Source organism: Phyllopteryx taeniolatus, chromosome 10, assembly GCF_024500385.1.
Source record: "Phyllopteryx taeniolatus isolate TA_2022b chromosome 10, UOR_Ptae_1.2, whole genome shotgun sequence".
Taxonomy (NCBI): Eukaryota; Metazoa; Chordata; class Actinopteri; order Syngnathiformes; family Syngnathidae; genus Phyllopteryx; species Phyllopteryx taeniolatus.
The window spans coordinates 30180152-30202886 of NC_084511.1; the positions used below are offsets into that span (position 1 = coordinate 30180152).

At 46.3% G+C, this 22735-nt stretch overlaps 1 protein-coding gene across 1 annotated transcript; it reads left to right on the forward strand.

Moving 5' to 3' along the window:
- Nucleotides 1–9066: 9066 nt before the first annotated feature.
- Nucleotides 9067–22464, forward strand: LOC133484286 (complexin-2). The gene is made up of 4 exons (XM_061786575.1): nucleotides 9067–9215; nucleotides 13929–14068; nucleotides 18784–18959; nucleotides 20160–22464. Exons 2-4 carry the CDS (start codon nucleotides 13981–13983, stop codon nucleotides 20358–20360), a joined length of 465 nt encoding a protein of 154 aa, XP_061642559.1. The 5' UTR covers nucleotides 9067–9215; nucleotides 13929–13980; the 3' UTR covers nucleotides 20361–22464.
- The last annotated feature ends 271 nt before the right edge of the window (nucleotides 22465–22735 follow it).

Genomic DNA, 22735 nt, shown 5'->3' on the forward strand with positions numbered 1-22735 from the left:
GAGTCAGTTCAGGTTCTTGGGACCTGAAATGGGACACTCGTGCCGATCAGGTGCTGAAGAAGGCCCAATGACACAACCAGGCTGAAGAGGTTCGCTATGGGGACCGTTCTTTGCATGCTTTGTACACGGCCAAAGCATGCAAAGAGCCTATATTCATTTTTGTCAGCTGGCATAAAGCTCCGGCTCACCCGAAATGAAACGTCAGTCATTGTAATTTACTGTTAGGAATTATTCGGTGTGGAAAAAAGATCATCCATCTATCCTACAGCGCTTCTCCTCACGTGGGTCGCGGGCGCGCTGCCACCGATCTCAGCTGACTGCGGCGTACACCCTGGACCGGTCGCCAGACAATCGCAATTTAACCCGCAACCTCAGAACTGTGCCAGGAAAAAAGATCATTTGGGGGGGGGGGAATGACGGCCATCACCTAAAATGTTGTCATAAAAGCAGCGGCCTTGCAGCTCGTTCCAACCTTATGCAAGCGACCGAGGCCTCCGTTTGTCTCATCAAGGCTGCAGCTGTTGTCTCTCTGTCCCGGAATGAACCTTCTGTTCACTTTACATCGCCTGTCGCGGAAATGGAAAGAAGAAAAGCAAACTCCACTTTATGAGCACCATCAAGCACCTCCGTAAAAGATTGTCGTTAGAAGCCGATTGAAGGTCGTCTTGCTGAATGCTGAGTTTTGCGTCGCTTTGAGCGCAACAAAAGAGGAAGACAGGAACGACCGCACGCCACGCTTTCCCACTTGCAAAATTGACGCCCCGCGTTCCCTCTCTTGCTCGAAACGATCCACGCACAGCCTCGCCTGTGTTGTTCCTGCGCTCCCACCGTTTGTCTCTACAAATGCACAATTTAGTGAAGGTGGCACAAAGTCATTATCCGCCCAGTTGAAGAATTGCGTTGTGTTGCGTGCGTCGCGTACAAACGCCGAGTGACGGAGGAGGCGATAACGGGAAGCCGTTTAAGCATTTATTCGATATCCAACTGAAGCTCTTTGGCATCACTAGTACGGCAATTCGGTAGACTAGTACAACAGCTAGGGTGAACTAGTAGAATGAATCGTCGTATTTATTTCCACTACTAGTGCCACTTTGGATAGGCTCCGGCACGCCCGCCACCCACGTCAGGAGAAGCCATCGGGAAAATGGATGGATGGATATATTTTCCCAAAAACTCCCACAGCAAACGATAGTATCGTTGATGTTTTTTATGCCACTGATCTAGTCATATCAGAAAGACTTCAGAAACACAAAGTTAAAACTCTACAATGCAAAGCGAAAGCCATACAGTATATCAACAACAACCAGACTCGCCACCGGCCGGTTTCTTAGTGCCCGTGGCATGGGTAACGTGCGCCTATGTGAAGGCACCATGCATGCTTTTTTTTTTGGGGGGGGGGCATCTGAGATAATGTGGTTGCACAAGCGCACCCACCCTTTTATAACTGGAATTTGGCTTTGTTCAGAATTAACCCATCACATCTGACACACCCCTGCCGCCATTTCAAGTTCCAATGTTCCAGTAGGCTTTCCCTGCCATTTTTTCTGCTTCCTAGCAGAAATGTTTGTGCGAACACTGACTCCTAATTGTTCATATTTCCCTCGACCTTGACGAAGGCCCAAATTCCATCTGAAAAGTTGTGAAATGCTTTATCTTGGTCTCATTTTTGTATACCACCCAAAAAAAATAACAAATAAAAATAAACTGCCATTTGAAGACGGGTGTGTAGACTTTCTATATACACTGTGTGTATGTGCATGAAAGCGATTGAGAGAGAACTTGATTGCACTTCTCCGACATGTGTGTGTGCTGTTTGATGGAATCCTCCTATGTGTGTGTGTGCGTCACCGCTGACGTTCCGCATGGCCGCCGCCAAAGTGTGCAGTGGCGCAATACTGTAAGTCTGTTTGTGTGCGTGCGTGTGCCTCCAAGGCAGTTCATTTTGTGTGTGCAATTTCCTGCATTGCTTCCACAGCGAAAGCGCCACAATGTGATGAAAGAAAGACCCCTGTGAACTCCACACACACACAACACAATTGCGCAAGACACAAACAACGACCCCGCTGCTTCCTCAGTATCCAGTGTGTGTGTGTGTGTGTGTGTCTCCTTTTTTTTTTTTTTTTTTTTATTACACACATTCAGCACAAGTGTGCGCCTCATCAACTTTATCTCTGCCCGTCTATTGGTTGGCGGCTTTTTTCATGGCTGAACGTAGCGAGGAGAAAAGAAGGAGGTCAGCCGCACGCAAGATGCACAATGAAGGCCAGTGCAATCGCATGTGCGAGATGATAAAAGGATTTGCACCGCAGCTTTTAAGGAGGGCGGGGAGATTTTGTAACAGTAACGTCACGCAACAGGAGCCAAGTTTTCATTAGGCCAGCAAAACCTCGTTGAGATTCAAAATCTCTTTTTACAGTCCAAGCGAAACACATTCAGACAAACAATCTCATGACAATTTGCCTAATGCTTTCAAACCAGATGAAATTCAAATTGGTCAAATCCAGAAAATGGGATCCTTGACTTTCAGCTGTTGCCGAAGATCGTTCCATCAGGAATGAAAAGAATGTTCGTTTAACATCTTTCCCAGTTTGAAACGATTGTAAACTGCTTTGCTCAAGTCAGCATTTTATGATCCATGCATCCGTTTTCTAGCGCTTATCCGAGGTCGGGTCGCGGGGGCAGTAGCTTTAGCAGCTTTAGCAGCTTTAGCAGGGACGCCCGGACTTTCCTCTCCCCAGCCACTTCCTCCAACTCTTCCAGGGGGATCCCGAGGCGTTCCCGGGCCAGCCGAAGGACGTAGTCTCTCTCCGGCGTGTCCCGGGTCGTCCCCGGGGTCTCCTCCCGGCGGGACGTGCCCGGAACACCTCACCGGGGTGGCGTCCGAATCAGATGCCCCGGCCACCTCATCTTGCTCCTCTCGATGCGGAGGAGCAGCGGCTCTACTCTGAGATCCTCCCGGATGACCGAGCTTCTCATCCGTTCTCTAAGGGAGAGCTCGGACACCCTGCGAAGGAAACTCATTTGTATCCAGGACCCACAGCTCGTGACCATAGGTGAGGGTAGGAACGTCGATCGACCGGTAAATCGAGAGCTTCGACTTTCAACTGTGATGCAATGTCCGCATCACTGCGGACGCCGCACCCAACCGCCTGTCGATCTCCCGTTCCATTCTTCCCTCACTGGAGAACAAGACCCCAAGTGATATTTGAACTCCTCCCCTTGTGGAAGGACCTCACCCCCGACCCGGAGAGGGCACTCCGCCCTTTTCCGACTGAGGACCGCGGTCTCAGATTCGGAGGTGCCGATTCTCAGCCCGGCCGCTTCACACTCGGCTGCGAACCGCTCCGGTGAGAGTCGGAGGTCACGGCTTGCTGAAGCCAACAGAACCGCATCATCTGCAAAAAGCAGAGATGCAATTCTGAGGCCACCAAAGCGTTCATTTTAGGATGATTTTGAAAAACATCGGAAGCGATTTGAAGCTGCACTTACCTTTCGCGAGGGTTCCCACGAGCAATTTGTGGAGCGACAAAACAAAGTTGACAACGGCCCGTTTGCAGCGCTTGGCACGCGTGGACATGCTGAGCCAGCAACAAAAAACAAACAAAAAAACAAAAAAACGAAGAGTCGTCGCGGCAAACGCAAAACCGGAATGGAGAGACGAGGGTGCGCGTCACTTCTCTGCTCTTCCCTTCTCTCCTCTCCTCTTTCCTTCTCTTGTGCGTGTGACTCCTTCTGCATGGAAGAAAAAAAGAAGAGTGCGATCTTCATCGGCTTGCCTCCTCCTCTTCCTCCTCTTGAACGCGATGTCAGCACGGAGAAAGAACGAGACCAAAGAAAGAGCAGTTGATCGAATTCCGCACTTCCACGAGTACAATTCGACAAGTTACAGTCTGCTTGGGGGTGAAATCTTAAAATGCTTTTCTTACATTTTCCGACTTTACCGTTTTATACGAGGAGAAGGCGATGATCTGCGTTCAGCCCCGGCGGCGACGGGCGGCAACCTTTTCAAAACCTTGACATCGAGTGCAAGCTATAGCTCCATGTACTCGGATGCTCTTTGGCCTCATTCGTAAAACAATTCAGTGCACACGAGTAGAACGACAGTTTGTAACCTCCTTCAGAAGACATCGTCTGCACAAAATGTAATCCACCTGCGTGCTTCTACCTCCGCTCTTGTAGGTCACCCTATGCTCCTGCCTCTTCTGGAAAAAAGTGTTCACTACAGCCATTTGCATCCTTTTAGCAAAGTCTACCACCATCTGTCCTTTCCTGGATGCCGTACTTACCCATCACTTCTTCATCACCCCCGTTTCCTTCACCAACATGTCCATTACAATCTGCACCAATTTCAAGTTTCAGCCTCATCTCTCGATCTGATCCTCTTTTCACCTCCAAGACATTCTTAGCTAATTCTTCTTTTAAAATAACCCCCACTCCATTTCTCTTCCCGTCTACACCATGGTCAAATCATTTCAACCCTGCCCCTAAACTTCTAGCCTTACTTGCCTTGCCACCTGGTCTCATGGAAACACAATATATCAACCGTTCTCCTAATCATCATGTCAACCAACTCCCGAGATTTTCCTGTCATAGTACCCACATTCAGTTGTAGGCTCTGTGCTTTCCCCTTCTCTTTCTGCCGAAGAACCCGCTTTCCACCTCTTCCTCCTCCTCTTCGTCTTCGACCCACAGTAGCTGAATTTCCACCGGCGCCCTGCAGGTTTGACAGCGCCGGTGGCGGACGTCTTTAACCCGGTCCACGACCGATCCGGTATGGAATTCTTTAGCTGAACGCTGGTATTTGTTTGGCAAAGTTTGAAGCCGGATGCCCTTCCTCACGCAACCCTCTGCATTTATCCGGGTGCAGCGACACATTATAAACCTCAAGGTCGTCTGCCGTTTGATGCGCTTGGTCGGGGAGGTGCGGAATCGGCACAAAAACAGGCCGATTGTCTTTAGGTGTGTATCGGAGTAATATGATCCAACTTTCTGGTCCTCGTCCAAAGTCTTGCTGCGGCGTTTTGTACTAACTTTTAATACGAGACGTGAAGATCAGACAGCTGCACGTTACAAGAGGGGAGGCGAGACGTAACAAATGCGTGGACTGTGACCTCCGCGTCACTGGCGGATAGATTGGGCCGTATTTTAGCGGTATTGCCGAGATTTAAAAAAAAAAACGCAGTTTTGGGAATATTCTTGATGTGCTTTTGAAAGAGGAGAGTTGCGCAAGCACTGAACCTGCGCAGAGAAAGAGAAGAAGAGCTTTGGTTTTCTTTCCAAATCAGCATGACTCCACCATTCTCAGGTTCGTTAATGTAACATGACGAGTGCTCTTGTAAGTCTTTAGCGTCAAGCTAAATATTTCGACATTTATTCTGCTTCATAACATCCATTTTCATTTTGGGATGAAAATATTGATTGAAATCATTACATTCTTTTTAATTGTGGTTTTGAAATAAACTAACACCAAACATATATTTTGATTGCTCTCCTTTTTTTTGTTGTTTAAATACAGAAAAATCTTGTGAAATGGAGATATAAATAACATTTTTTAAATGTTAAAAGAAATGTTATGAAATATTTAATTTCGTTAAAAATATCAAATAGTGAACAAAAATAATTGTATTCGATATTATAATAGTATAATTATGCTATTTTACAAAAATAAAATGGATGGAATGAGTAGTAAACAATTGTTTAAAAAATACAAATGATGAACAATAACAATTATTTTGAAATATGAATATACTTTTTACACATAAATATTATTTCACGATTTAAATCAAACTTATTGTAGTAAATGTATACAAATTGTGTTTAAAATAGAAAAATACATTTTCAAGCAGGCGTACGAACCCAGCCAGTGATTGTCAGTGTTGCATTGTTGAAGTCCGCACAGGGCGCAATATCAAATGTGTCCACAAGATGGAGCCGTGCGCGCTTGAACCCAATTTGAAGGGTAACATGAAGCAATTTGGAGGAATCAAACCTGGTTCCTTCCGCTCACAGGCCGCATTTTTAGCCGCTAGCACAACGCCGAACAAGCAAGAGGAAGTGATGGAAGATATATATGTCAGAGAAAGGGATTTATTTATGGATCATGTCCACAAAACTACATGTATTTATGTTAAAACGAGTATTTTTGCAAGGCGTTTGGTGTACTAGCCTTAGAAGCACTGTTAAACATTCTGCGTTTCGTTAGAATGGCTTGTGTTCTTTCACTTAAATGACACTTATTATGCGTGGACATTTGTTTCTTCTTGTTTTTTTTGCCCAGAGTGGTATTTACTTATTGTTTTCTTTTTTGTGTGGTTTTGTTAATAACCAATTTTATTTCCTGAAGATGAATTACAAGCAGACACAAAAACCCCGCAACCTCACAATCGTGAGGCAAATGTGCTAACCGGCCGCCTCATTGTTAACTCCTCGAAGGGAAATTATTCTCTGTCATTTTTTTCTTGATTGAAATTGATGAACTTGGCTGACTTTGTTACAACGCAGTGACCATTTTTTATTTGCACACACTGTAACAATGATTTCATATTTTGTTCTTTTTTGTGGTTAATGCTGTAAACATACTTCCTGTGTTTGTGCACTGTATTACAAAACAGACTGAACTAACGCTGCAAATCTAACGGTGACTTTGAACTTTTACCCGGTATTGTGTTGTCTGAAAATCCGACTTCGTTAGCTGTTTGTGAAATGTTGTGCTCACGCGCGACATTCGCTCACACCCTGTCAGCCAGCTGGGGGCTCGGCCCCCCCCCATCCATCAAACCTAGTGACGCCCCAGTTGCCAAATATCGGAATCCGTATCAGTCGGCTACGATGGTATTAAGTCGCAAGTGTTTCCACAACCTGACGCAATTGTCGTCGATCTTTTGCCGTTATTGTGTGTTTGCGTTTGGACGAAATAATCTCGACTCGACGATCACGAACGCGTCTCGTTGATTTTGTGCTTTTGGGGAGCGCCGACGAGCTGCAAAAGGCACAAATGAAAGGGAACATCCGCTCGCTCTCTTTGCACACGTTGTTGTTTGTTCAGCTGACGTCTCGGAATGGACACACAAGGAGCCAGCTGCCTTGTGTGCGTATCGACAGCAAGCAGCTGAAACCGCCCCGACGCTGTGATGAACCACGACGCCTGAACGCAACCTTCATTTCCGTCACTTCACTACTTTTTGTACTTGAGTACTTGTGAGTCATTACTGTGTATGATACTAAATTACTTGAGAGCCACGACTACTTTTTATACTTAATGTACTCTAATCAGTACAAAGTGGACCCCCGCATTCTCACAGTTTGGCACCGACGGCTGTTCTTGCAATTTGTTTTCCATTTGTGTCTTTGTTTTCCTTTTTTGTTTTTCTTTTTTGGGAAGGAACTAACGCACAAACCTGAGTCCACGGTCATGTTGTGTCTGTGTTATTTTGTTTCCCCGTTGTCAGCCGGCCCACGCTTGTTTTTCCTGTTTCCTTTAGGGGGCGCTGTGAGCTGGGAGCGATCGGCGCTGCAGGCGCACCGGGAAGGTGCCGGATCGTATTTTGGTTGTTCGGTTTGTAAGCTGTCTTGCTCCAGAAATACTTTGTAGGATTTGGTCTTTGGTTTTGGGTCCATGTTCCTCTGGGTTTTGCCGACCTCCTGGTTGACCCTCCTCAATGAACCGTAAGCCAAGTTTTATAGTCTTGCCCTTTGCTGCGCTTTTGTTTGTTGGTCCGTTACGTTTTCTACCCGTTTGGTCATGGCTTTTGTTCACCAGTTTTTGCTCTTTGTATTGAGAAATTGTATTGTTTTGTAACTTTTAGTTTTTTGAAATAAAGGCGATTGAATTTCTCTGGCCGCTCTGTTGCTGCTTTGTGGTCCAACCAGTCACAAACCGCAAGACCCGCTGTACAATTTTCTATTTCTTCATGTTTAGTTTTCTCGTTTGTGTGCCCAACTGCTGCTTGTTGTGACGTCCGCTGCCGCCATCTCCTGCTCGTCTCAAATTTTTGCTCTCAGTGCTGACCGACTGGCCAATATCAACCCTTTCCAAATTGGCAGAAAATCAGCTGACGATTTTTCTACTGTGTTTTGCAAAATCAAACAAATACGAACTCAAAGTTTGCGCGGACCAGCTCGCTCCAGTCTTCACACGGATCTTCAATAGATCTCTGGAACTGTGCCAAGTACCACCCACCGTCATCCCAGTCCCAAGAAGAAACCTGCAATCTCGGGTCTGAATGACTACAGGCCTGTCGCCTTGACATCTGTGGTCAGGAAGTCCTTTGAACGCCTCGTGCCGGACCACCTCGAGAGCGTCACGGGTCCCCTGCTGGAGCGCCTGCAGTTTGCCTACCGAGCAAACACGTCTGCGGATGATGCAGTCAAAATGGGACTGCACTTCATCCTAGAACATCTCAACGCCCTACACCAGGATCCTGTTTGTGGACTTCAGCTCATCCCCAAACTCCTCTCCTCCAAGCTCCTCAAGCTCAGCGTGGATTTACAGCTTTCTGACGGGCAGGACACAGCAGGTGAGGCTGGGGGAAGCCACCTCATCGACACGCACCACCAGCACCGGGGCGCCCCAAGGATGCGTCCTCTCTCCGCTGCTCTTCTCTCTCTACACTAACTAAAATGGTAATCTATTGTCGTAGCAGAGCGGCTGAACATCATGAGGTTCTCTCCGGTGGCGTCAACGCTCAAGACGGCTTGAGTGGCATTTGTAAAAGAAGCAAAAAACAAAAAAAAACAAAAGAAGGTCTTTGGACACTAACATGCATTTTGTGTTAGTGTTCACGGGAAATGCAGATTAACTCATCGAAGAAATATCCCATATATCCAAAAATGTCATGAGCATCTTCGCAAAACATGAAAGTTTGGAATATGTTTTATGGGAAACAGTATGACCTTTTGATGTCATATCAGTGCAATCAATTGATTTTCAAAAGAAAATTCAGTGGGCCATGTCTTGACGGTTATTGATCAAATGATGTGAAAATAAATGAGCGAGCGAGCGAGCGAGTGAGCGAGCGAGTGAGTGAGTCCATATGCTGCAGCCGCTGTGAGGTCATGAAGCTGCGGAGGGGGCGGGGTCGAGAGACAAAGGCGTGTTGCTCGCTCGGGGCGTGCGTGCGTGCGTGCGTGCGTGCGAGGGTCGTCGGACGGGGGCTCGGCTGCAGGCTGCACACTCGCGGCGTCCTCCTTCGTCCTTCCGGCGGCGGCGGCAGCAGGTCAGTCGATACGCGCGCGCGGCTCTCGATTTCGCCCCAGCGAGCTTTAGAGCGTGCGCGTGCACACACGGCGGGGGCGCGCACGCTGAGGCAGGTTCACCCAGTTTGGGAAAAAAGAAGGGACGAGCATTTTGGGAGTGTACCGCCTCCGCGTGCGCGCAGGGGAAGGCGCGGCTTGCGCATCTTCATCAGGAGGAGGATGAGGAGGGTGTGATGAACGTTGGGTGGCAGGGAGTAGCCTCATTGCGTGTCATTCACTTTGCGTGCACGTGATTCTTGTGTGTTGGGTGCGTGCACGATGACGTGCACGTCATGTCAATATTTGCACGAGAGTGTGTAGTTGTGTGCACGTGAGTGCTGTTTGTTGTGTGTGCCAAGTAAGCATTTTGAGGACGTCATCGCGCCCCCCCTACACAATTTGTTTTCAAAATTCAGCCCCCCAAGCCAGTTTGACTGAGTGACATGAAATTTCCATCATGGATTGGCTGGCGACCAGTTCGGGGTGTCGCCCGAAGTTAGCCGGGATAGGCTCCGGGATAGAGCGGTAAGCAAAATGGACGGACGGACGGATGGATGGATGTCCATCACAAGCATACGCACAAAAAAGTCTGAAGAAGTCCCGCCCGGAAACACGCAGGAAGTCGGCCATATTGGAACATTCCGGGGGTCAAATTGTTTTTGACTCGATGACATGAATTTTGATCATAAATCAAGCCAGAAAAGATGGAAAAGGATTGGCAAGAATGTGCATTTTTGTCACCGCAGCCGGGTTTCCGAGACGATTCTGCTCCAAATCTCGACATCGACAATATCGCGTCGATGGGAGCCGACTGCTCCTTATGCACGCATACTCGATGCGATTGCATACAAAGATCATACGTCTGTTGTCGTCGTCTGCGCCGATTCCTCCGCAGGACCGCATGAAAAATTCACACGCTCATCTTTTATTCATGAGACGCGAGTGGCAGCGGGCAGTCCAATCTTCGGGAAAAAACAAAAAACAACAGCTGACGCTCCGTTCCAAAAGTCTCAAATGGATTCAAGATGGATTATAGCGGTACCTTGACCTCCGTATCGTAAATTGATTTTCCCCATTGAAATGAAAACATCAAAAAGTAACAAACGGCAAAGCAAAGACGTGAAGTGCAATTAGTGTACGCGCATTCATTTTCGTGTGTTGGTTGTCTGCTTTCAAGGGGCGTGGCCTAGTGAGTGACAGCAGGATCTTAAATGGGTGTGTTTGCGTGTGAGTGTCTGGGCGTGAGTTGTGGTCTACAGCAGCTCCTTGTGCGTGCGCTCAATTTATATTTTTCAATTTACAGCACCCGAAATTTTGCCTCGCAACACAAAGCCAAAAAATGAAAATTACAATCCAGCCCAGTGAGTTACATTTTCACATCATTTCCTTTGACCCAATGTAAACATGCCGGCGCGGCTGTCCAATCGGGCGGCTTGGACTGTGAGCCGATGCGTTGCCGTGGAAACGGGCATCTCGCACCTGTTGCCGGGAACGGTGGCGACGTTCAGAGTTCACCTGAGCGACAGAAGTGTTGACTCGGTGGGAATTTGTGGAAAATTCAAACCCCCGTCCCGTGGCGGAAGCTTTCACGCCGTGGGAAAAATAGGCCGCCATCCCTTCCTGTCCTCTGTCCTCTCCCTTCCCTCGTTTGCGTTCATGCCCTCCTTTTTTGTCCTCCATTTTCCGCACGAGCCTCTCTCCGTCTTTACATCCAATCCGAATGCACACACGCACACATTTGTCCTTTCTTCCCGCTCTGCCCGTAAGAAACGACGAACGATGAAACGACTGGGAGTTACGTATGGCCAGAGGGTGGTGGCGTGCGCGTGCGTGTGCGTGTGCGTGCGTGTGTGCACGCGCACAGTACGTGCAAAAAAGCAAGTATGTAACATCGGAAGCATATTAAGGTTGTTTTAGTCATCTTGCAAAGCTGCGTGTGTCCTAAATCAAAACACATTCGCTCTCCAAGCTATGCGTTGGCATAGCAACCAGCCACCTTTGTATGCGTGAAACCCTTTAAAGTTGCATGTTCCGAACTCAGACTGAGTTCACCTTCCAACAAGACAATGGCCCTAAGCACACAGCTAAAATGTCAACAATTCTGTTTTTTTTTTTCCTGTCAATATGGGGTGCTGTGTGCACATTCATGCATTTTCTTTTTTTTATTTGAGCAAATGGCTGCAATCTAAAAAAAAAAAAAAAGAGTGACAATTTTAAGAAATTGAAATACGTTTCGTACCCACTGCATATGATGTATATCCGCTACGGTTGGATGATTCTATATGCGGTTGTATACGGACAGATGGATGGCTGACAATGACATTGTGTAAAATATCGGCGGACAAATGTCAGGGTGTTTGCTCGTGTCTCTCGGCAATTGATGGTAAAAATGCCGGGGTTCGGGGCGGGGGTTCGGTCATCAACCGGGACCACGAAGAGCATGTGGCTTTAGGAAGATCTTTTTTTAAATTTAATGTAATTTTTTTTTTAGAAAAACTGGGAGATCCGAATAAGGAAATTAATGTTGGTTCACAGAAGGACAGACAAAAAAGGTGGAATGGTGGAATTGATAAGAAAAAAAATGGGGGGGGGGGGGGGGGGGGGGGGGAGGAATGGAAAAATGAATGGGCTCAAAGAAGGAAAGGAAAGGTAAAAAGGGCGGCAGGGTCAGGGCAGAAAAAGAAAAGGAAAAATGAAAAGTGGATATGCTCAGGGAAGAGTGAGAGAAGGAAAAACGTGGATGGATCAGGAAAGGAAGTGGACAGGCTCCAGGGAGGAAAGTGGACTGGATGAGAAAAAGAAACGGGGAGAACGAATGGCATTCGAGAAGGAAAGGAAGAAAAGAAACAAGTGGATGGAAACAGGTGAGGAAAGGAGAAAAGAAATGGAAGGAGTAAAAAAGGCTCTCGGAAGAAAGGAAGAGAAAAGGGCTGAGATCAAAAAAGAAAAAATGTGTGTCAGGTCATGAAGGAACAAAAGACAAAAAAGAATCGTGATCGGCAGAAAAAGTAAGACATGAATAGGTGGAGGGAAGAACGGAAGCAAAAAGAGAGAGAGGGTCCTGTCCAAAGAAGAGAGAGAACGTGCGCAGGCCTGCTGTCTTTGATAAGATTATCTGGCCAGCCTTTGGGATGATCAAATTAGAGCACAAGAAACAGAAGAAGGGCGGAAGGATGGATGGACGGATGGACAGAATTTTTATTTTCGTCACAATTTCGTCAAGAGGAAATCAATCATATTTAAGTTTGTTCATGCTTGTTGTCCTATATTTAATTGCTGAAAAATGTAAGGGTGACGTACCACATATGTTCAAATGAGCCAATCGACTCGCCGCGTGAATTTGCATCTTTCATTCTCGCCTGTGTTTACATTCCGCCTCAAGCTAACACGAACGGCGCACTGCTAACGCTCGCTGAACAAGTAAACGAAATTGGAAAAAAGAACACCCAAGTAAGATTTTAGACCACCGCTATACTTAACTGCGCAAAGCCAACAGTGAAAAAGTGGAGCAGTGACGCAGAGATAGAACCTCCAAGCTGTTTCGACTGCACAGACTGGAGTGTCTTTGAAAATTCAGCTGGCAGCCTGGATGTATATACGGACACTGTCACATCCTAGATCATTCCAATCGCTGACCAATTACAAGCGACGATCACCCCCAAGCTGAGAAAAATGGCACACAAGCCAACGACTTGAATACCTTCTACTGCAGATTTGAAAAGGACACTTTCACACCCCACACCCACCCGGCCGCACCACAGACCAAAATCACACATCTGACTTCTGCGCTAACCATCCACAAACCGGATGTGAGACGCATCTTCAAACAACAGAAGATTAACAAAGCGGCAGGTCCAGACCATGTGTCCCCATCAAAGTCTGCACGGACCAGATCGCTCCAGTCTTCACACGGATCTTCAATAGATCTCTGGAACTGTGCGAAGTACCATCCTGTTTCAAACACTCCACCAGCATCCCAATCTCGGGTCTAAATGACTACAGGCCTGTCGTCTTGACATCTGTGGTCACGAAGTCCTTTGAACGCCTCGTGCCAGACCACCTCAAGAGCGTCACAGGTCCCCTGCTGGACCGCCTGCAGTTTGCCTACCAAGAAAAGTCGACGCAACCTGGAGCTGAACACGCTCAAGACTGTAGAGATGATCGTGGACTTCAGGAGGCATCCTTCGCCACAGCTGCCCCTCATGCTCTCCAACTACCTTGTGTCAACCGTCGAGACCTTCAAGTTCCTGGGAATTAAAGTCTCTCAGGAACCTGAAGTGGGCGATCAACATCAACTCAGTCCTCAAAAAGGCCCAGCCGAGGATGTACTTCCTGCGGCTTCTGAGGAAGCACGGCCTGCCACGGGAGCTGCTGAGGCAGTTCTACACAGCGGTCATCGAATCGGTCGGTCCTGTGTTCTTCCAACACAGTCTGGTTTGGTGCTGCTACAAAAAAGGACAAACTCCATCTGCAACGGACAATCAAAACTGCTGAGAAGCTTGTCGGTACCCCGCTGCCCCCCCTTGAGGACTTGCACAGCAAATTAAAATGAAATCGTATCGCAAACCTAAGGAATCGAAATCAAATCAAATCGTGAGGTTCTCAAATACCCGGCCCGACTGCAGAACGTGGCATCTGTCATTTTTGTGCTGGTCAAAAATCAGATTTTGTTCTTTCTTCCTTTCTTGCGGCAGGTGCATCCAGAGAAAACCAGATCAGAGCGCCAGACGTTGCGGCGGAGGCTACATGCTAGCGCTCGTCTTTGACATCCAACAAGAAGTTGAACACACCCAAAAAGCCGAGATGGACTTTGTGATGAAACAAGCTTTAGGCGGTGAGTAAGCAACACATCCGTTGAGCTTAGCATGCTAGACTTGTTAGCTATGAGCTAAGCTAGTGGGAATTGTTGTTCATTCGCGTTTGATTCTTTCAACACTGACTTTGACATTGGTGGCATGACTTTTCTGCCATTGTTTTTTTTTTTTTGCTTCTTTTACAAATGACACTCAAGCTGTCTTTACCGTTAACACCACTGGAGAGAGCCTCACGATGTGCACACAATAGCAGACAGCCAAATAAATGCTGTTATTTCCCAGATATGTTTATGAAAGTATCGGAACTATTGCGTGTTTTTACCGTTATTACGATGTCATGGCTTTAATGTGTAGTTGGGATCATTCAGGCACTTGTATCTGCAGATTTTGAAGGGCAGCACATGGAAATTGTGCAACTGACACAATTTTTAGGAAGCAAAACATCATTCGCTCTGTCAATAAGGCTTCGCTATGAATGCCTAAAATCTGAAATTATGAAAAACTTATTGAAAGTTGCACTGTTAGCGCAGTTGTTTCAGCACGAGAGACATGTTCATCTAATCCGCCATATGCAGAACGTCACGTGACCAAACCCGGAAAATGGGATGGATGAATTCCTGTGTATGCTACGCTAATGAGCATGACTACGGTTTGATGGCATGATTGTTTGAAGCAGAAATGTTTTTATTTATGGCTGGTGTCTTCGGACAAAAGTTAAGAACATGCATGTCATTTATTTATACAAATATGATATATGTAAACACAAACAAAGCCTACAGTAAACATCAAATATCGTCGTCTTTGACGGATCTTGTGTTCAACAAAGGACAATGTAGACATTTAAAGGTCCAACGCTTGCTTTGTCCCGGCCCCCCCCCATTTGCTATTCATCCGAACCGGGAGGAAGTGCTTCGGCCCGTTTTGTCGAATGCGTAAGTAGGTTTTGTGGGCCTGTTGGTACGTGCTTTTGTGGTTAGCATTAGCATTAGCACCGTCTTAATGAAAATGAATTACTGAAGAGTTGGCCCTGTAAAGGTTGACAAAATGTCAACAAAGGCCAGCTGAACACGCTAATGTGATTAGCGCATACAAATGAAGGGCTAAAATACGCAAATAAAAGCGGGTGGCGAGGATGCAGACGCTATCACGGCCATCTGGTGGAGCAGACAGGAAGTGTCTGTCTTTTGATTTCCTGCGTTGGCGTGTGTGACGAGCGGGGCCGAAATCAATCCCCAACGTGTCACCAAAAACATCCTTGGAACAATATCCTGATGTACGCCGCACAGTGTACATGCTCTAAATATAGCTTATACCTTATGATCAAGTGTAGACAGGAACACCTCATGTGATGAAGAGCATAGCGCGAACTGATCCAGGATCAGTTGTATGCAGGACGAATCGTTCCTGCTCTTCATTTCCTGTCTGCTTCTCATGACCTCATTCCGCTTTTTGTTTTTCTTCCCCCGCCCTGAGCCTCCCCTGGCTGGCCGCTTCCCGTCGGCACACGACCCAGACGTGGGGTGAGATCCACGGACGATGATGACGATTTGGCAGATAAAAACGACATCATTCTGCCGAGTCAGCTCTTCATCAAACGCAACACGAGTGCTCTTGAGCGCTTCTCACCGCGACGCCGTCAATGGAGTAACCGGTGCGCTTCATTTAGCCGCCGTTGCGCTAATGGCCTGATGAAGCAGGTGGAAGAGGAGGCGTGCAGAGGGTGCTCAGGGATGAAGGACGGATGAGGAAGAGAAGTGCAGGGACGGTGATCGCCCACAATGGAACCCTGTCCTCATCCACTTTTGATGATGATGATGATGATGATGATGAAGGTCAAATACATAGGGACCGGGCCGGACGGCGAGTGGGAAAAACCCCCAAATCATTCACGCCGATGAGAATTCTTCTTTTCCTTTTGGGCTCGTCCCGAACGGGGTGGCCACCGCGCGTGTCCTCCGTTTCCATGTGAGCGACATCTCCCGCATCCTCCTCTCGAACGCCAGCTGCCCTCACGACCTCCATCAACCTTCTCTTTGCTCTTCGTCTCGCTCTCTTGCCTGGCGGCTCCAACCTCATCACCCTTCTACCAATATACTCACTCTTTCTCCTCTGCTCGCCTGTGTCCAAACCATCCAAGTCTGCTCTCTCGAACTTTCTCTCCAAAACATTCACGCCTATGAGAATTGCATCGGGACAAAGAAAATCCCAAAAATTCTTGAATAAGCCGGGATACACCGCCTATAAGCGTTTTCAGGATTTCGTCCCCTTAAAAACAGGAAAACAGGAAAAAAATGCAAGTATATTCAGAAAATATTCACATTTATTGATTATTATCTTGTTGCAAATCATTTGAGCAATCGGAAATTTCTCAAGATAAATTATTTCCACAGTATTATGAATCACTTTTTTATTCACGATTTAAAGATCAAAACGGATCTACAGGATACACTATACCGGGGTCAAACATACGGCCCATGGGCCAAAACCGGTCCGCAAGGGGGCACAATCCGGCCAGCAGGATGAATTTGAAAGTGACAAAATACTTTATGGTGGTGGGAACTGAGGATCATTTTTAGAATTGTTACGCTCATGTAGAAAATGGAATGGTAAATCATAAATTGATTTAATTTGAAAGTGAAATCCTATATTTTTCAGTTGCAAATACATACCTTTCGATACAATCGCTGTGATGAATTATTGTGGACACGTGAAGATGACAAACTGAAGCAAAATGTAAGCAAAGGGCCTTGAGTTTGCCACCAGTGCATTAAGGCCACAGAATGGAGGGACGATGAATTTCACGGCGTCTGAGGTCGTATCAACGGTGTACACTGGTGGATAAAAGCCACATCGTTGTGTTGAGTCTGAGCCGCAAATTTCGGGGAATATTTCACACGGGACGATGTTGACCAACAAATTTCCTAACTTCGGATGTAGTACCGTACACCGCATCTTCACATATTTGTGGGAAATTCGAGCTCCTTTCACACTGCCCATCAAAGCCGTCTTTTTCCTGTCCCGCGTTCAGGAGTCCATACACAATGGAGGAGCAATCGCAATTCGCAAATTTGGCGGCGTTCTGAGGTTGCGGTTCTGTGGAAAAGGCGCAGGTAGATAAATGCTTACATCGGCGGTTTAACGTTTTGAAGTTTAACGCCGACACGGCCGCTTGCGATGTCATGTTTGTTTTGCTCGCTGTCACACGCCCGCAGCGGACAGGCTGACCTCAGCCCCGCCCCCATGCTGAGCGCTGACCGCACCCCCCGCCAAATCTCCCCTTCTCACCAGCTGAGCGTTAATTTGTCACGCTCGCTTTTGTTATGATGATGATGATGATGATGATGATGAGTGCTTCTATGCCATAGCCACCACAACACAATGTATAACATAAATAATACATATCAACAGTACAAACCCAACACATTTCATATGCTGTTCAGTACATTACATATATGTACAACACTTTACATTATATAGTATACGTAACATGTCTACATTACACATATCACACATACACGTATACTGGACATGCACATTAATTACATCATGTACAACACATTTACATTATATGTACTGAACATGACATGTATGCATTACATTTGACAAACAGATATGAGGGCAGACATTCACATTTTCAGAAATACAATCACTCGTGGCGTTCATGTAAACTTCTTAAAATATTATATCACATTCAAGTCCAATGAAGATTGTGGTTAGTTAATCCGAGGTTGCAGTGGCTTCCCACTACCTGTGGGTGTCGCTGGTGCGTCGTCCGTTGTCCCAGCCCGGATTTGTCCCAAATGTCTCGAAAGACAGCGGGAAAGTGGAGTCTTTGTTGTTGATGCTTTTCAGGCCGGAAGTTCGTTAATTTAAACGTGCGGGTGCGAAACCAGGTGTCTGTGTCTCAGCTTTGATGCTACTTGGGACGGTCTGTAATTGGTTTAGCGTCCCCGTGCGAAGTTAAATCTGGCATCCCCGTGGTCGTCTCCCGATGCCGCTCGGTCTGGAGTTCGGGGGGGTCACGGTGCCATCGGGCGAGAGCATGTCCGTTACAATGTAGACATTACTCATACAACAAAATATATTCTGTGCTATACAACATATACATTACACATACGGCATACCGTATATACTGTACATACACTAGGTACATAGCACTGTTAAACAAAATATGAATTACTGTACATATTTAAAATGTATAAACTGCTGTACATAAATTGGTACATTACATGTAACGTGCAATGCAAACAAAGTATCACGTAAAGCATGTTCTGTTCCATGCATGTTCTCTATACAATCCACAGTATAATATAATACATGCTCGATACAACACATACAATACTGTACATGTTCTTGATCATACATAGTGTAATATAAATGTTTTAAATAATGCATGTGTCTTAATACAGTATAGTCCATGTTCTGCATGATACATGTTGACTTGCTGAGCAGTGCAGCAGATGAAGTCATTTTCTAGAAGGTTCTATACATTGGATGCGTGTGTGCGTGCGGATCAATAGTGTGATGCAGTTGTTTTTTCTGTGCAGCTGGATCCATAATTCATACACTCAGGTGTTTGTGTATTTACTATCGATCCCAGCGAGCGAATAACAAGACGGCGTTGACGCTTCTCGATACACCGTGTGCCGGGTTCGGGCGCCGCCGAGCCCGTCGGCTATCACGGTCTTTTCCCCGTGAACTTTCACCGTCTTCTCTTCTGCGGTGGTGCGTTCAGGTGCCACCAAAGACATGGGCAAGATGCTGGGCGGCGAGGAGGAGAAGGACCCCGACGCGGCCAAGAAGGAGGAAGAGCGCCAGGAGGCTCTGAGGCAGCAGGAGGACGAAAGGAAGGCCAAACACGCCCGCATGGAGGCCGAGAGGGAGAAGGTCCGGCAGAGCATACGGGACAAGGTTCGGAAAACTCCTTCTGTGTTCGCATATCCCGCACGAGCCGTCCGGTGAAGAGTGCCAACCGCTTAAGCGTGGGCTAATGCTAATGTCCGGGGTCGAGCTGACGGTGAACAGTGCTAACTTCCTTAGCAAGTGCTATTGCTAATGCCAATGCCAAAGCTAAATTCCGGAAGAGTATCCGGGACAAGGCACCAGAACCTCACGTGTTAGCCTGTCGGACCAGCTCACAATGGACAGTGCTAACTTCCTTAACAAACGGTAAAGCTACCACCGATGATAACACTAACGCTAATGCCAAGGCTAATGTTGCAGACACCGATCATTCGGACGTGACCGTTAATGCTACCGCTGAAGCTAACGCTAACATTACATATACTGCCAACCCTAATACGAGTGCTAATGCTACCGCTAAAGCTAATGCATGCATAGTTGTATTTCTTCTTGGCACTGAAGGGATTTTTAATTCGTAGTGATGGGCACGTATCGGGCAGACACCGACCTTATTTTAAGGTACCGGGTCCTCGCGAAGGCTGCTCATACTTCAAGCAGAACAATCTGACACTGAGTAAGTCCTCCTCGCCATTAGTTGGCGCTACACTGCGGCACTTTGACACATTAGCCAATCATCGCGTGCATCAGAAAGAAAGAAAGAAAGAAAGAAAGAGAGAAAGAAAGAAAGGAAGAAAGAAATAAAGAAAGAGAGAAAGAGGTCTTCTTGTTCATCAAAATTGGATGTATCAAAAGTACTGTGGTTGTTGCAATACACCAGAAGGATCTGTGATTAGGCAGCCATTTTTGCGTTCACACAATAGCAAAGTCAATGCTGTTATTTCTCAGGTATGAACAAATATGTATGAATTTGTGTGAGTGTGGGAACTATTCCATGTCTTTACCGTTATGATGATTGTATAAAGACGAGCGTAAGCGTGGTTAGGGTCATTCATGCACTTGTATGGAGATTGTGTGACTCACACCATTTTTACCGTGATGCACTTTTGTCTTTGGCATTTACTCATGTCTCTACCGGCTGTTTCAGCATGGGAGGCGTTTACCCATGTACAACAAGGCGGCATAAAACAAATAAAAAATTGCTAAATTCTATATTTTTGGGGTACCGTGATTGATCAAATGAAATGAAATAAGAGAATGATTGTGAATGCAGCTAAGGGGGTCTTTTTTTGTTGTTGTTTTTTTGGGTAGTACGGCCTGAAGAAGAAGGAGGAAAAGGAGGCCGAGGAGAAGGCGGCCTTGGAGCAGGCGTGCGAGGGCTCCCTGACGCGCCCCAAGAAGGCCATCCCCAGGGGCTGCGGGGACGACGACGACGACGACGACGACGGCAGCATCCTGGACACCGTCCTCAAGTTCCTGCCCGGCCCGCTGCAGGACATGTTCAAGAAGTAGACCGACCGGACGGACGGCGAGGAAGCAAGGAATCGTGGGAAAGGACAGGGCAGGTTTAAAAAAAAAAAAAAAAAAAAAAAAAGGGGAATTGTGGGAAAGGTGATTTGTATTCTTGGCAAACTGTTGCAGGCTTCACACTGCCTTTTTTTTTACTCCTCACAACATTTTTTATTTCATTTAATCCTATCAGGCCTTTCGATTGGTAGGCCGTCACCTGTCGCTAGGCGGACGCCACCAAATCCAAAGTACGTATTTGCGACACGTGCCTTCATCGCAAATGGATGTGGGAACTGCATGCTGACGTTTAGGGCCGTCTGATTGGCCAGCTGGCGAACAGGAAGTAGCGACGCTGCCGCAGTTACCGCCCATCACTTTTTGTGGGAGTCGAAAGCCCCTTCCCGAGTTTTCATGGCATTATGGTGAACCCGCATCAGAAAGTAAACGTCACTTGGCCCCATTGTGTAACGATTTAAAAGACGCTTACGCAATGAGGAATAACTCCGTATCGGTGTGAACGTTTCCGAAGGCGCATAAACACCGTCTTCACTGTTACGTCTCCGATGCGGCAATTTTGGGGAGACTCTACGGGTACGGTCAACATTCCAAATTTCCCAGCGTCCTCTGTTAATTATCTAATTGCGGGCTTCTGTTTCTCTGTGTGAAAGTGTACACCTTTGCTGGATTGTGTCAGAAAGAGCCCATTTTCGCAGAATCTGTGTGAAAGGAGCTCGTCATTCCAAGGTTCCCTCTTGGTTTTGCTTTTGGTTTTGGTTTTTGACACGTATTTGTGGTGGTGCGCTCCCGCTAGACAATCAGTACAAACTTCTGGCATTGGGAAACAGTACTGGGCGCGAGGTTAAACTTGTTATGCTTTCTCAAATTCAAATTCATCACCACGGAGACCAAAGATTACCATTGCTTTGCAAACAGAAAAATCCCCACTCAACTATGACGCCACGCTGTGCGTCAGTGGTGCGCGTACATTAGTGGCGTGTCAACGATGCACTCTTGGCGCATCAGCGGTGCATTTCGGGTGCAGTAGTGGTGTGACAACAATGCAATTGTGGAGTATCAGCGGTGCGCTCTCACTGTGTTACTTGAGCATTGCATCAGAGGCGCATTATTGGTGCATTCGGGGTACATTAGTGGTGCGCCAGTGTTGCATCGTTGGCGAGTTAGTTGTGAGCGGTAAATGTGACAAAGTGCCACCCAATCCAAAGGTAACATAATAAGCGTTTGGACGAGCTAACAGCTTTAGCGTGTGGCTAAAGGCTACGAAGCTATGAAGTTAAGTGGTTTGCTTTTTTGTCAGCGGTTGACAGGCGGGAAGAACACAAAACACTCGTGTAGTTGTTGACTTGACGGCGACAAAGTAGAAGAAGATTCCGGACTAGACCACAAAGCCATACGCTTTAGACTTTTTGTCATAATTCCTTCAATATTTTTCTTTTGTGTTTGTGTGCGTGTGTTGCGTGAACATGTACACGACACGCATATAGGAAGAAACTATTGTGTTTGTGCGTCTCTGTGTGTTGTTGTCTATGTGTGTCTTAATACTCAATGCATTCCTCACGCATGCCAACTGAAGACCAAATGTATTATTTATTTGATTGATTTATTGGAGCAATCATGGAAAAAATACAAAATGAACAATAGTCAAATATTAGAGAACAATTCAATCGTATCAGACAATAATATTAATGACTAATACACAAATATCAGATAACAATACAAAAATATTTGACACATATATTTTTAAATAATGCAAAAATAGCTGAAAAGTATTTGATGAAAACGACCCAAGTATTAGAAGATATACTTGTAAATGTTGGTGCCTGATTATGAAATTCATTGATGAGTTTGTGTTTACGTGTGACATTAATGTATTGGTCTGCATTTTCTGTTCCGCCGGTCACATGTTTGCTCTTCTGTCCTCCTATTGGCTAAACCACGCGCCTTCCTAAAGGGCTATTCCGTGTTTCGTGTTCCACGTTTTAACGTTGGCCATGCTGCCTCCAGTGTTTTTAAAGACACTCTGTAATATTAGACAGTATAAAAACATACAGTCATGACATAAATCAATAGAATTAAACAGTTTTTGTCACACTTTCTCATTCAATTCAATGCACACGTGTGCGCGCCTTGGCCACCTGGGGGCAGTATACGGACAGACATGCGGATATGAGTCATTTTTATATAATTTGATTAGTGGCGATAAAGACGCAAAATCTATTTGATGGCGCCTTGATTTTGTATGGGTTTTTTTAAATTTTATTTAAAAAAGCCATTCTTAAATAGAACAATTCAACCAACTAAATAAAATGAATGACCAAAGCGGCCAGCAGAGGGCAGCGATGCGCCACTTTGGAAACAAG